At 44.2% G+C, this 15,120-nt stretch overlaps 1 protein-coding gene and 1 long non-coding RNA gene across 2 annotated transcripts in view; one reads left to right on the top strand and one right to left on the bottom strand.

The window, feature by feature from the left end:
- On the bottom strand, positions 1-764 carry LOC308197968. Its single transcript, XR_013953485.1, has 2 exons — positions 683-764; positions 1-610 (listed from the first exon to the last, which is right to left on the bottom strand). It is a non-coding gene; the product is annotated as an uncharacterized lncRNA (long non-coding RNA).
- A 21-nt stretch (positions 765-785) lies between these two features.
- Positions 786-15,120, top strand: part of ACTR3 (actin related protein 3) — a 29,888-nt gene continuing 15,553 nt past the window's right edge. Inside the window, exon 1 of the mRNA XM_080599355.1 lies at positions 786-1,019. Coding sequence (XP_080455481.1) covers positions 976-1,019 — 44 coding nt within the window. The 5' untranslated portion in view covers positions 786-975. The remainder of the gene's footprint in view (positions 1,020-15,120) is intronic.

Raw genomic sequence — 15,120 nt, 5'->3', positions numbered from 1 at the left:
TCCCAGGCAAAGGGGTTATGGTCAAACCCAAGAAGCAATGGACACCATTGATCCCACTGGATTTTTTTCTGGGACAAATATCTGGGGCAGAATCTATGCTTCTGGCTCTGATTACGTGAGATTATAGCACAGAGGTCTTAAAGGTGGGCAGCAGAGCAGGAATGAGACCTCAGGTCAACACTCCTATGGACGTCTGTGGCTGAGAAGACGCTTGAGGGCTTCAAGATGGCAGAGGGGAAGCAGGCTGCAGGGTGAGAGGCGTCTGGTACCTTCCCAAGGGAGAGGTTTGCGTGCTAACAGGGTTGCAGGCAGCCACCTAGTATCTTCTGTCGCGCCTCTGGAAACACCAAAAGCAGAACAAGTAGCATCGACTTCTGTATTTGCCCTTTGGTGGCGGTTTTCCTGGAGAAGTCTGTCTGTGCTGCTGCAGGGACAGCCACCCATGGCCCTCAGTGGCAGTGCCTGCAGGAAGCCATCCCCTCATCATTTTTAACACCATGCTGCCTTTTGTCAGGGTTTCGGTGTTAAAATACTATTTCCGCTGGGGACTCGACAGGAGGCCTTATGCTGTCCTTTCAGGAGAACCTTCAGACGGCAGGGGGCCGGGTGACTGTATAAAAAAAAAATATATATATATATATATTTAAAAAAAGAGAAATAAAATAAAATAAAATAAAAACACCTCCCGCCCGCTCCACTTCTCCTCGCCGCGCAACGGCGAGGCCGCGAGATCGGACGTCGGAGCGGGAGGGCTGCGGTTGTCGCGCCCGCCGCCGCCGCCGCGGGAGGAGGGAGGGGCGGGTCGGCCATCTTGGGCTCGCCGGGCCGGGCGGGGAGGAGGAGGAGGAGGAGGAGGAGGAGGAGGCGCGGCCGCCCTGCGGAAGTGCCCTCGCCCCCCGGAGCCGAGCCGAGCCGAGCCGAGCCGGAGCGCGCCCAGGGCTGCCGCCGTCCCCAGCACCGCCGCTACCGAGGAGCATGGCCGGGCGGCTTCCCGCCTGCGTGGTGGACTGCGGCACGGGGTGAGCGGGCGGCTGCTGACAGCTCGGGGGGGAGGCGGGCGCGTTCCCCCCCTGCTGCCGCGGGGGGCGCCGGGGATGCGGGGCCGGGCTGGGCTGGGCTGGGCTGGGCTGGGCAGGGCTGGACTGGGCTGAGCTGAGCCGGGCCGGGCCGGGCCGGGGAGCATATCCACCCGCGGTTCCCTCCCGGTGCCCGGCAGCGGGGAGGCCTCCGCCGGCCCTGCCTGGCCGCGCTGTGCCGGCAGGAGCCGGGCAGGAGCCGGGCAGCAGCCCCGAGCCCTCCTGGAGGGGCAGCCTGGGCTCAGGGCCCTGCCTGCAGCCGTCCCCCCTCGGTAGCTTTAACTCGGGGGCCCCCCCGTTATTGTCGCCGCTGTCTGGGTCATTTATTCTCTGTTACTTCTCTCTGTGGAAGGGGATAAAAAAAAAAAAAAAGCCTCCCCCGCTAGTGAGCAAGCGCAGAGGAACTTCCTTAGTTTTGTCAAAGCCTCTTCCTGCTTTCAGGCTTTTATACCTTATAAGGCAGTTTTCAGTGTCAAACCTGAACCAAATCCGTTTTAGAAACTCTTCTTTTTATCTAGCAGCAGCCAGGAGGTGAAGAGGATGAATTGCCAGTGATATATAGCCTAAAACCTGTTTTCGGGAGAAAGCCCTTGGGATTCAGCCTCCTTTTCCGCCGTGGCACGGCTTTTGGTGTCTCTGGAGACCTCGGTAGCAAAGCCTCGGAGGTGACTGTGGGAAGGGTCACGCTGTGCCGCTTACAGCAGAGCACTCAGGAAGTGAAAACCGCTCTGCGAGCTGCTCCCTGCATATGGTTTTAAAGATGGAGTGTTTTATTTTAGCTGCTATGCATTGGGGTTTTACTGTGATGAGAAACAGTAGTGTCTGTTCAAAGCTCTTGCTCTTCAGCTACCACTGCGAGTTTCTAGGCTTATCTTTCTGTTTCGCTTCTCATCCATCTTCCTGAAAATAGTGGAAGAAGTTTCTTAGTGAATGCAGTGTAGGTATGGATATTTACACTACCCTTCTGAAAGGGCGTGTTCATTTGAAATCCAGGCACTTGCTTTTTGAAAGCACATCCCTGTCTTCCCTTCAAGCTAATCCATTTGGTGTAGGATGTTAACAAATCGGTTTGTAAGAAGAGCAGGCATGTATGTCTGTTCCATACAAATGTTAAACGTACAGATGTTCAAGTCATACCTGTAGTTAGAGCAAGAATTAAAACCTTGAATTCAGTGGGATGGAAGGAAGGTGAGCACAGCAGGACTGAGAGTGTGTAGTTGCGAGTAATGGAAATATACAAGAGTGTAACATGATGTCTGTATGCACTATTTATCTTCCAGAGCCAAGATTTGTAATGCACTCTGCCACATGCCGGTAGAAGCTTCTTTCCATCTTGCGTGCTTGTGCATTACAGGTAGTCCCATTTTAGTAATTCTGTCTTTCTAGGCTTGCAAAATACAGGTCGTGAGCACTGGAGTCAAGAGATTCGCTCAGAGCTTTCAGTGATGCCAAGCAGAAACAGCATGCTAGAATATAGCTGTGTAAGAAACCATGTTGTCTTTTTAATGGGAGAGGTATACTGAGGGACCTTAGAGTTAAAAACAAATCTTCCTGGAGAGGATCGGTACATAAGTACACCATTAACTAACTTAATTGCACAGGGCATACTCTAGCATTCTTTTGTATGATGCTGACCAAATCTTCTGCCTGTTTTATTTACTTATCCTTTTTTCCAGTCATTGTAGAACTCTCTAAGGTAGTATTTTGTCAGTCCGTGTTTATTTGAAAACAACCCAAACAGTTCTGCTCTCACTTCTGTTTCTTAAGCACTTGATAGAGCGAGGTTCTTCTTTCTTCCCTGACGTTCTGCTCCATAAAACTGTGGGCAAAGATGTTTAGTGTTGAAAGCACACCAGAGAGTTCGGCTTGTTGGATTTCATTGATTTAAGTAGATAAAGGTGTGAAGTAGTGAATTAATAAAGGAAAAATCTAATGCCTGAGACAATTAGGAAACAGGTGCTCTAGTGGGATGGGATGTGATAGCATAATCACACAACTTTTTTTTTTTTAATGCAAACCCCATCACGTTTTCTGTGTATAAGCAAGATCACTGCACACAAATGATGTAAGTCTTGTGCTCTGTGCAGACCAGCTGAGGTTTCAGCTACGTTACTGTGTGCTTGCTTTAATTTGGTGAACGAGACAAGTTAGAGCCATTGAAAGCAGGAAAAGAGATTTAGAAAGCATAACCAATACAGTAAGGTTGAAAGAAGCTGTCTTGTTTAGAACAGGCAATACCTGAAAAGTGCAAATACTTGAAAAGTTATCCAAGTTTTTTTACAGGGAAGAGACAGTCCTTGGACTGTAAATTAATAACCTTAATCAGCAAAAGGGCAGATGTAGAAGAGATATCAAGGGTGTCTTCCTCCATGTTTTATGCATGTAGCTACAGATTCAGCTGGGTTCAGTTTGTTGACCTGAGTGGTGTACGTGTGTATTTTGGCCAGCTCGCATCAAGGGGAAGGAGAAGGATGGGGGGGGGGAGATGGATGAGGTGGCTGAGTTGTGCTTTTCAGCACCCGCCTGCACAGCTTAGGCGCATTTTAAGAACCGCTTTTAAAGCATAAAGGGAACAAAGCACAGAAGAGGTTAGGAAGATCATGTAATACCTGTCGTTTGATGTTTTAACAGTTAGTCAAATGCTTTAGGGATAGTCCAAGTATATGTCGTGTAGCAGGAGCTGGCAAATGGGTGAAGTCAGTGACATGGCAATCAGATTATGGGTGCAGCAAAAATTCTTCCAGAATTACACTTCTTATTTTGAGTGATGCATTCCTCAGAAGTTCTTGTGCGTTCTTTGCTTGACCAAACCTGCTATCTAGAAAATAGGGTAATGAGGGCCTAGTAAGAGCAGGTAAAATACCTAATTGCAGTTAAAAAAAAAAAAAAACTACTTATTTGAAGCAGTTTCTTTATTACATAATGAGGTTACAGATGTGGAAATGAAATATCTGAAGAGCTCAGTCAGTTTAGCACAGCTGTTAAAACCAGGATTCTTTCTTTCTGTAATCGATAGTGTTGTCTGGCTTAGTTTTAAGTATATTGCTGCTTCGTTGGGAAATCTGTAAAACAATATTGTAGGTGCTAGTGTCAGGAAGTAGTTGTCCATGGTAATGTTGAATGGAATTTAACTTGGCTAATGTGAACCCCTTTCTCTCCTCTTCAGAGCCGTGAGGTAGTACCTGCGTGCTGTTCTTTTCACATCCTTCAAACACTGGTAGATTTTTATGACATTCACTGACTCTGTATGCGTTCTGTGAATGATACTTCATATTGAGGGGGGTATAAGGACTATGTGCATTTTAAAATACAAAAAGGAAATAAGTCCATATTATTTATTTCAGGTATATGAACAACGCACCAAAGAAAGAAAAAGCCTCTTAGTCATTTTTTAATCTCAGTAGGCTGGAGTCTCTTACTGTGTGTCTTTTGGGTATTTGAATAGTTCTTGCTGTTCTCTTCTATGGGTGAACATAGAACAGCCTGAAAGTCACGATTAAAAGCTCTTCCTACGCCACTTCAGAATTTAGCTTGATTAGGTTGACATCTAGATTTTAGCTGTATTTCTGTAATCGTTGTGAACGTGTTTTTTTTCTTAGTATGAACTTGCACAACACCGAATTAGCTCATTCGGGATGGCAGATAATTGCAAGTGTTCAAATTAATGGCTCTTCAGTTGAGCTGAAGTAAGTGGCTGTGTAACCTGCTGCAGTTCCAAATGAACTAAGTTCCAACTTAATTTTAGCAAGGAAAATGATTTGAAGAAAAGTGTTTGTGTTTTCCATACTTCAACTTTACATTGTTACAGGCTTTCATGCAGTTTTCTGTGGCTCCCAGGTGGATCTGTTACCAACCAATACTTGACTGTCATCAGCGAGAAGCTTTGTTCTAGTGAACCCCGAATTCTCTTGCATCAGTAGGGTCACGGATGATTGTGATCCCTCTGGGTGAATTGGCTTACATGATTGTGAAGGAAAAAAGGTTGGTCTCCCCTGTTGATTTTTTGGTATCTCCTTTTACATGCCAAGCTAGGCACCTTTTTTATTTCCCTTACACAGGTTACAAAAATAGGTGCGTGTTTTTTTCTTCCTTTATTTTTTTTTCCTGAATACTAGGGGAGAATTAAAGGTTTTGGATCAGACTTGAGAAAGCTGTGCTGTTTGTGGTGGGAGCGCGAGTGTCCCTAGAGCCTCTCAGCTGAGAGCTGGGAAAGCTGAGGCTGCTCAGGATTTCCAAGTCTTGTTTTAAAGCTGCAAACTTTTCTTTGGAATCAGTTGTCTCCTTGGGAGTTTCCTGGGGAGTTTCTGTAACCAGTTTTGCCAAAAATGGAGGAAGGCTTCAGTGTATGAAACCTCAGAGATGCTGGGGCTGTGGCTTGTCTGGTGCGTGCAGCAGAGCAAGCTTTGGGGGGAACTTCTCAACGAATCCTACTGCTAGTTAATCTTTGTGCAACGCTTGTAAACCTTCATGGTCTTAAGTAGACAAAAGTATTTATAGGTTGAGTGTGAAAAGTTGTAACAGGATTGTGTTGTTCTGTTTCTCTTTTGGGTTTTGGCCTGGTAGTGTAAAGGAGCATGAGGTCCATGAGAATCTAATCTTCAGTAGACAGCAAACATACATGAGACAAGCAATCAAGTGCTAGAAAACCAATGTAAGGGGAAGTAACAGCCTGTATTTTGTTTGATCTGCAATTTTTGTAGTTCTCTTAGTTACTTAACATAAGTTTCTTTAAAGTTTATTTTATGCTGGGCCTTGAGAAGATTTTTCTTTCCTAACGTTTGGGGTGTGGGCTATTTCCACAGATTTTCAAATCCTAGCTTCTACGGAGTATGAATTGTTTCAGCACTGTGATTTTCTAACAGTTAACGTTTCCATCAGATGTCTTGTTGTGATTGTTCATGGGTTCTAGTCTTCGTGAAAACTGTTGGTATTGGGATGAATTTTCTCTATTTTGTGTTATCCGAGAAGTAATTTTTCAGAACGGAAAGCATGAATGAAATCATTCCTTAATGGAATATGGAAAAACATTCTTCCAGGATTTTCAGAATATCTTTTGCTTGCCAGTAAATGAGTGGTCAGGGACGGAGGAGGAAATGCTTCATCCTTGACATGAAAAAAGGTGTTGTGCTAGATTGAGTTTTGTGGCTTAAAAATATGTGTCTTCAATAATTGAGAAAAGGTTCTGTGGACCTATGATTGACCAGGTTTCTTAAGTAATTCTAGTACATCACAGTCCATGTTGTAACGCTATAAACACACGTTATGTCCATTACAATCTATATATTCCTTTACACACACAGATGGCTGTATATTCCTCTCTCTCTGTAGGAATGCCATTATAGGAGTCAGTTTACATGTTATTTGAAGGCCTGTCAGAAGCCATTCAAGATTCGTGACACCTTTTGGTCCTTCTTTTTGCTTTCCTTGCCCTGCTTCCCACTTAAGCTTGATATTTAAAAAAAAAAAAAACAAAATGGGAGGGGGGAAGGAATACGTTTCTGAGCAGAGGACAAAACTGCTTGCATCCATGGGCAGGATCTGTGAAGCTGCTGATAAATGAGCCCCCTTTTATGTACAGCACAGCTCCTGGTCGGGCGTGCGTGGGAAGCTCGCGCAGCAATTGAGAGCAGAGCACGGCCCTGGCGGTGGCGGCGGCTTTGGGGAAGGTGTGGGTGGCACAGAGCAGGCTCTCTGCTCCCTTCTTGGTTGCTTATTATTACCTGGTGTGAATGCTTTGCCCAGAAAGGATGTTGATTGAATGAGTGTGATGCATGTTTGAGCATCTGAATTAGTTGAAAATACAGATTCCGTGAATTCAGAAGTGCTGTACTAGTTCCTGAGTAGCAATCCATCTTCTGTATTATTTCACAGGCACAAGACCAGCTGCAGTTTCTCGTTTAGTTCATGCAGTGTAAAAGTTTCAATGTTTCATCATTGCTGACTTTCTTTGAAAAAAATGCAAAAAGGCTTTGATTTCCAACAAAACTTCTTTTTAATTTTGGGCGTTCTTCATTTAAAGACTTTAAGGAGAAAACCATAAATCTGAAGGTAAAATAACTAAGGTCTTAGTTGGTTCCCAATGAAATCCTGACCTCCTTCCTGCTTTGCTTAGAAAAAGGAATGTTTACAACTTCATTTTTTTAATTGTTGAACTAAAATATATGTAGGTGTGCAGATCTAATAGATCCTTGGGTAGATCCTTAAAAATACCAGTTTGAATGCAGGCTTAGAAGTGCCCATATCAGGGTTATTTTAACCATCAAAATGAAGCATCTGTCCTTTCCAAGTGCTACTGCTGATGTTGCCTTAACCTTCTGCAAAGGAATGAGTTGCCAAGGAGGATTATATCCAAGTTGAACAAGTTCATTGTTTCATCCACTGGCTTTCTGTAGGTCACAATGTCAGTCTTTTTTTCTCTCCCTCTTCTCTTTGACCTGAGCGTGACTTTGCATTTTTAAGCCTAGATGTGGAAAAACTAGGTAAATCTAGATATTGTTTTTCTCTGCATAGCTCTCTTGTGGTCACTGCGAGTGTCTGCAGCTGTGTGCTGGATGTGTTATGTCGTGATCAGTCTGTAGAGAACAAGATGCAGGCAGGAGGCTGTCCACTCTATTTTGATTGCGCCCTGCTGTCAGTGAATGAATCCAAATTTTAATAATTTAGTTGATGCAGTATCTCATCAATTTTTCAATATCCGCTTTTCTGTCGTGACTTGCCTTAGATTTCTCGTGCCGTTTATCGTCTGCAAGAACTCTCGCAACGTGACTTGCTTAATGAGATCTTTTATTACACCAAAATTCAGTGATAGATTTTCAGCCCCAGCTTAGTAGGGCACATTTTTCTACAAGCAACTCTTTCTAATTTGAAGTCATCTTTTAATAGAAGTGCGGTGTGACAAGGTATGTATGTAAACTGGTAATTTTATACAAGCGTATCCTTTTCAGAAAGCGCTCATCCACCTGCTGAAGAGGTGGCCAGTACTGGGCAGGTGGGAAGCGTGAGCTGCCAGCAGGGCTCCTGGTCTCCCCTCCATGGTTTGCCAGTCCCTTTGGGCTCATCTTGCCCTCTGCTGAGAAATCACCGGTGCAGCTGGGGTGACAGCACACAGCTGTCTGTTCAGGGCTGCAGCTCTCAGGTACAGCTGTAGTGCCAATAGCAAGCAGAAGTGATCTTCTCTCTTTTAATCTGGAGTAACTCTTTACACTTTTAGCCAATGCATTGCGTTTGCTTGGGAAAAACCATCAAGTTCACTCAGGTTTATGCACACTGTGGCTCCATCTGGATCACGGCTCGAAAGTTTTGTCAATCCCATATCCGTGAGCCTGCTGCTGCGGTGTGTTGGTCACTGGCATCCCCAGCGCGAGGTTTCGTTTGCTGGGAAATTGTGTCTTTGTTGATTAAATTGGTCCCCTTTTGTTTCAGCTGTCAAATATTAAGTATACTAATCTATTCTTTTCTTTCAGTACGTCTGCGTGGTGTTCAGCTTATTTTGGACAAAGGGTGTACAAAGTGGCCAAGTTAATCTCCCTCTCATAAAAAGTAATTTACAGTGTAAGGAATCAGTTGTGATGACTTCCGGACGTGGGGTATTGTTTCCTTTTACTTGGACATCCTACATGGAGGAGTCAGACTCTATAGAAAGTGCTCAGAGAGCAAATTAAATATAAATTAAAAAGAAATCTGTATAGGTTGGTGTTGTGTGGGTGTGGTGTAACACAGAGGCACTGTTAAAATGCTTGTTAAAAATGATTTAATATAAAAGTCTCGAAGGAAGCAGCGAGGAAAAAGAGAGCATTCTGCTTTTGCCAACACAAACTGCTTTCATTATGCAAAGATAATATCCAAGGCTGTTTGCCTCTCTGACTTTGAGGAAAATGTATTCAAAGCAAAGCTAACTCCGTTCTGTGCTAAAGGACATGTCAGCATTAAATATCTGAGAGGGATTTTACAAATAGAAATAAAATTGACTAGGACTACAAGTTTAGACGTTATTAACATCAGAGTGCCTGACCTTGGATTTTGTTAGCCTTAGACATTTAAATAGGGGTGGCTTTCAGGTATGCTGCTCATGAGTCACTCGTAACCTAAGGTCTCTCCCTAATAAATGCGTCTTATCTTCCTGCTGACTTCAGGAGGGGAGAACTTTTAGAGTCAAGCTCTCAGTGCTGTTGGGTTTTTTAATTTAAATTAAAGATGCAAGTGAACATGGAGCAATCTTGAATGTAGATTCTCTTCTGCTCTGCCCAAGTATTAGGAAAAATTCTGCCCAAACGTTAGGAAAATAGGAGCTGTGCAATGTGGTAGCTTTGAGCTTTGTCTTCTCCCCAGGCTGCTGTTAACAAGATTCTCCAGGTGCCAGTTTTCAAATGCAGCTGACCTTATTGTGAGTATTCTGTAGTGCCTGCTGCTGCCTGCGCTCCTCTTACACACCTGGAGGCTTCTGTCCATTTGCGGCCATGACTTGGCAGTTTTTATTGTGCTTTAAGCTAGATTTTACTGGTGAGCATTGCAATGGTATGTGTACTTTGAGTTGCAGGTGTAGCTGCTAAGAAAAAGCAGAGCTGTGTGTTTGTCAAAGATTCTTTATTCAGATACTTTAAAAGATGTTAACCTTTCTTAGGGTTTTTTTTCCCTTTCAGGAAACAGAAACGCTTCTAACAAACATTTATTTCAAGCTGCTTTTGACATTGCGCTTCTTTAATTTTTGACATTACCTTTCAAATTGCATACCACTTCAATCTGCTTCTGTTCTGTTTTACTGTGTCGGTTACAGCATATGGCAAAGAAGTATCAGTTGTCAAGGTGACTTTTTTCTTCAAGTGCCTTGATGCAATATTCCACCTGAGAAGTAAGGAAATGGCTTCAAAGACGTGCTAATGCTGTTAATTCCAAGGCCGAGGTTGCAAACTGCCAAATCTGTCTCTGGTGCCCAGGGTTCCCATACATACTTGAGAGTACTTTTACCATCACTTGATGTACTAACCAGGATCTAAGAGCATTTCTAATCCGGTGTGCTTTTTCCATTTGTAGAGCTAACTCTTTGGCTTTCAATGTTGAGTGCCTGAAACGTTTTTGATCAACGGGTGTTTTAAAAACTTTTCATCTAAGCAGCTGCTATTTAAAAAAAAAAAAAAGAAAAAAAAACAACAACAAAAAACCAAACAAACAAAAACTAATGATGTGTGAAAGATGATCCCTATTAGCTAAAGATATAAAATAATATGAAGGGCATGACTCATTCCAAAGTCTTCTGTTATCTTGTGTTTTATCAAGGACATCTGAAAAGAGTTAATAAACTAATTCATTCAAGGAAGTCCCATTTTCCTAATATAATCAGTTCCTTCAGGGGCTTCTGATGATCTGCTGCTGCTTAAGCAATTTACACCTGCTGGAGCATGGGACCTCTTTTTAAGGGGGCGGGATGGATTTCCTCTGTTTCACCATCAATTTCCCATTATTTCTCTTCATGGGGAATTTAAGAAGCAAATGTTCCCTAGGTGTTTTTTTTTCTCTCCCCAGTCTCATCTGTTTTTTGAGAAGTCTGAATGGAGAAAAACAAACGTAAAGGCTTGTTCAGGCTTTTCAGTCAGGTGAAGCTCCACATCTACAAGCTATGGGTTTATCCGTGTTGGAAAAGTTTTCCACTTCTTTTTAAGGCAGTTTTGTTATCAAAAGATATGAGACAGTAAAACCACCATACCTATCTTATAAATTATGTCAGTGCAGAATTCACCAGTTAAAACAGGAAAGGATATCATTCCCTTTGAAGTTTGTTACCCTCTAGTTTTTTGAGGTTGTGCAGTCTCTGCTCAAGTGAAGCGGGACCCCTTGCGTTTTTCTCCACCAGCAGCTTATCTGGTGGCATGGACAGACTGTCTGTAAGGAGTTGGAGGCTGATGGGTGGGATCCCTTTCCTTTCTGGTTAAAAAATTGCTGTTTTTGTCATTTGATGTATTTCATGCCCTTTGGAATATTTTAGCACATGCCTGCCTGTATGTCCCATAGAACTGGGTCACGTTCTCAGCTTTTCTGTAGTGCCTTCTTCAACCTGCTCGTGTAATTACTCTTTTCCTAGAATGAGGGTAATTTTGCCAGAAGAGAATTTTGCTGTTGTGTGCACACCTGCAAGAAAGGATTTACGCACTTCGGTGACCTGAAGTGGCATCTGTGCTATCCTGCATACTTCAACAGTGGCCTGCTGTGAAACGATGAAATCATAAAATCACAAGATAACCTTTTTTTTAACATCTTGAACCATTCATAATGATGCCACTTACTTAATAATGCTAATGTAAATGTGAAAATCAGTAATGCTTGGAACCTAATAAGTTGGAATATGAAAGGAAAGCACTGTTTTGTGCAGTTGTTTTATCTATTTTTCTGTAAGAATTAGTTACGCAGCAAAGTGTGTCAAGCTACGATGGAGGATATCTGCATAAACAAAGCTTATTTCAGCGAGCAGATTGGTGTGCAGATACTAAAATGCTCCTTGCTGGTGTTCAGGTAGCATGTGTGGAGAGTTTACTTCTGTGGGGTCCTGGGAGAAGTTTGTTAGGTTGGATTTTAATCGAGAAAGTGCACTTGGGAGCGCACGATCGTTTTGACTCCCATTGGCAGTGTAACTTGCAAAATTCAGTTTCTTGCAGGAAGCAATGTGATGTCTTTGAGGTATCCATATCTCTACTGTCACAGAATAAAATCCTTTAGCAGCCTTTGCAGCAGGGATCAGAACGCTACCCGTGCCTCCGCTCTGCTCGCGCTTGGCAAACTCCGTGTGTCTTTGCACAGCAGCGGAAGGTGTAGGGTTCAGCTTGTATGGGGCCACCCCATTTCTCATCTGTTTCTCAGTAGTTAAATGTGTTATCCGAGAAACAGTTGTCCCGCTGTTCCTCAGGCTTCTGCTAAAATTGCAGTTGTGTTAGAATTCGGGTGTATAATTTGGGTGAACATAAGCAGAATGACACTCGTGGACAGAAGAGAAATGGAGGAAAGGCACGTGGTCAGGGTTTGTGGTTTGCAGATGGAGGTTTTTAATGACGTGCTCATTAGAAGTTCTTGCTCTAAGTGCTGTTTCCTCTTAGCTCTAAAATCGTCTGCGTGACTGATATGCAAGTAACCTTCCAGTGAACTTACTGCTTTCATGTCCTAGCCTTAGAAACATCCATTGTAGGTGAGAGAGTACACAGAAGAAATCCCATCAGTGCAGTTGAGAGCTTTGTGAAGAGCCCTTTGGCTGTCCTTGCAGAAATCTCTCATGCGGAGTAGCGCAGAACTACTTCTTAATTTCAGGGGGTGAGTTTGAGGTGGGTGGGACCCGAGCGATGCTCCTGCTTTGATGGTTAAGGTGTAGATGAGTAGGGTCAAGTGAGAAGGAACTGCCAGTAGCTTCTGAATGTCCCCCCCAATGGCACGTTCGTGGTTGTCACAGCATCTGCCCAGGCCAGCGGGTGCCGCGTGAGGCCTCGCTGGGCTTCTGGAGGAGTAGCAGGGAAGTCCCTGGGGAATGTCAGAGCAGCGTACGTGCACGTGGATGGGCTGTGTGGGGGGGTGGTGTCTGTATGTGCACGTGTGCACATGGCTTTGTGGACTGGGGTTGGGTATTTTGTAGTTCATCTTCTAAAGGCAGCCTGAAAGTCATTATCCGACATCTTTTAATCTTTTTTTCTCCTTTTTCCTTAAGCGAGCTAATAGGGCTGCAGAAACACGTCAGGGAGCTGAAGGTCATCTGCGGGATGGAGGCTGAGTGCAGGTTTCCACCTTTGGGGTCTTGTAAATCAGTTCTGTGTTGCAGATTTCAATAGAAGTCCGTGTAGCTGATGTTTGTCCTTGTCTGTACCGCGCTTTGCTCTTTTACTGCCAAGTGCCTCAAATTCGGTGTGGGAAAGCTGAGTTCGTGTCTCGTCAAGTGATGTGTGCCTGCCTTTTCCACGGACGTCACTCCTGTCACCTCTCAGTGCGTGCTGCAAGCAAACGAAGCCATGGTTTACGGGGGAAGTGCGATCCAGCGTTGGTGCTGCCTTGTGATATCTTAATGTCAGGAGGTTTTTCAGGAGTGCCAGAAGACACTGGATTGCTACCCTGAATAAGGCAGGGCGTGCCTCATTCCCCCGTGAATCATCCATTAGTCAGGCACGCTCTGCTCTGCTCTGTGTGAATTGCTCTGTGGAAATCAGAGACTTGGAAAATCCAGCTTGCCCAAGGTATCGTTTTTTTTCAGAAGATTTGAGCAATTTACTTAAAGCGGCTGGTAGAACAGAACTCACCAATCTGAACAGTACTCTTTGCAAAAGTCAGTCATTAAAAAAGCTTTTATTAGACTGTACGCTTGGAGAACTGCCGTTTTGTATTAACTTTCATAGTTTTAACTTAACCAGTTTCACACTCTGTTTTCATTCAAGAGCGTCTTTTGCCTCTTGGCTAGGAAAAGGAAGTCCGCCACTCAGTCCTCTGCAGCCCCAGGCTGTGGGATGGTGCCAGGGGAAGCTGCAGGAGGTGAGGAGGGTGGGTTATTTCCCTGACCCACAGCTGGGCATGGTGGCGCTCCCCATGCGGAGCAGAGCCTGGCTGGGAAGCTTGGATATACTAGAAACACGAAGCACTGCGTCGGGGACCACGTTGGAGAGCTGCTTTAAGGCTTTAATGTTCCGACACCAGAAGCCACGTGGGTTTTTCTTTGTCCTTTTTCGGAAACCTAAAAACTGGGCTTTTTTTCCATGAGTCAGGAGACTCTCCTCTGCTGAGTAGGCCATAGTATTTTTAGATATGCTGATTTTATGTCTGAATACAGTCTTTTTATTTAAAATACGTCTTTCATTTGGCTGGTTTTCTTCCTGCCCGCTGGATGCCTGCATACCGGGCAGTTTCCAACACCACAAGCAACTAAACAGCGTGTTACCTGCAACAGTTTAACTTCTGTTTTTTTCCAATACGTCACTTAAAGAAAGCTAAGCTGGACTATTGCTTGAGGAGGCACTTCTGATCTAGTGGCTTATGTAGCCATCAGGGTCCAAAGTTCCTCTGTAGGTTCGGCTTTAAAATCCTACGTGCCACAGCTTCTGATTTGCATGGGAAGGTGGAGAGAGTGAGTCAATATTTGCTGGGTTTATAATTAATTTTCATTTGGAACTGAAAGCTGTATTCTGCATTAGCTGGTTATAGAGGCATCAACTTGTGGGATTCTTACTTGAGATTTCTTAGGAACTAGTTATCTAAGGGAAAAAAGCAAAACTTTTCATATAACTCAGGACAGGCAACTCGGATTTTGCAGACTCAAGTTACAGTATATAATGCTGGTCTCTGTGTGAAGTGTACGTTTCTTTCTGGTGTTTAACTTCTTTTCTCTTCCATTAAGTATTTTATTTAGCCTTTTTTCTTCAGTAAACATTGCAGTTGATCAATATGAAGTCAAGATTTTTGCACGGTTACCTCTGTTGCAGTGGGTTATAGACAAGATGGGCTTTATAGCTTTTAAAACACTCTTGCAAAGCGTTTTTGGTTTTAGATGAGGTCCTGTGCTAAGCACTTTGTTAAAGGGAAACTTACCTTCCTGTTCATTAGGATAACGCTTCTGGCCCAGTGCTAACGTGCCCAGTTGGTGTCAGCAGCAGGAGTTGTGTAGGTGGTGGTGAACACGTGAGCAGCCCGGGAGCCACTGTGTCGTCAGCATCGCAGCAAAACACTCCTCTAGCCTGTTACTGTATGCGTTGCCTGGCATTTTGCTGTGTTGTTGACACGGATTTATGGGTTATTAAAGTTAGCGCTGCCTCGTGGTGCCTAGGATGTGCCAGGTTTGTACGGCACCGCTGAAAGTTGTGGCGGTGCTGCTGCAGGGCCTCCAGCTCCTGCTGCTGGTGCCAGGGCACTTGGGGCAGCTGTGGGGCTGCATGGGGAAAACGCAGTCTCTGTTAGATCTGCGTGTGTTAACCTTGGCTGTAGGCTGTAACCCAAAATGCAGTGTGTGTGTTGGTTCACGCACATTAGGATTTGCCTGTGCTGTTCTTTCATAACGCTTCTCGCAGCAGCATAGATTTGCTACTGTGGATTT

Source organism: Anser brachyrhynchus, assembly GCF_964034855.1.
Source record: "Anser brachyrhynchus genome assembly, chromosome: 7".
NCBI lineage: Eukaryota > Metazoa > Chordata > Aves > Anseriformes > Anatidae > Anser > Anser brachyrhynchus.
Note: the sequence above shows the minus strand (reverse complement) of the source record. Positions and strands in the feature narration are given on the sequence as shown.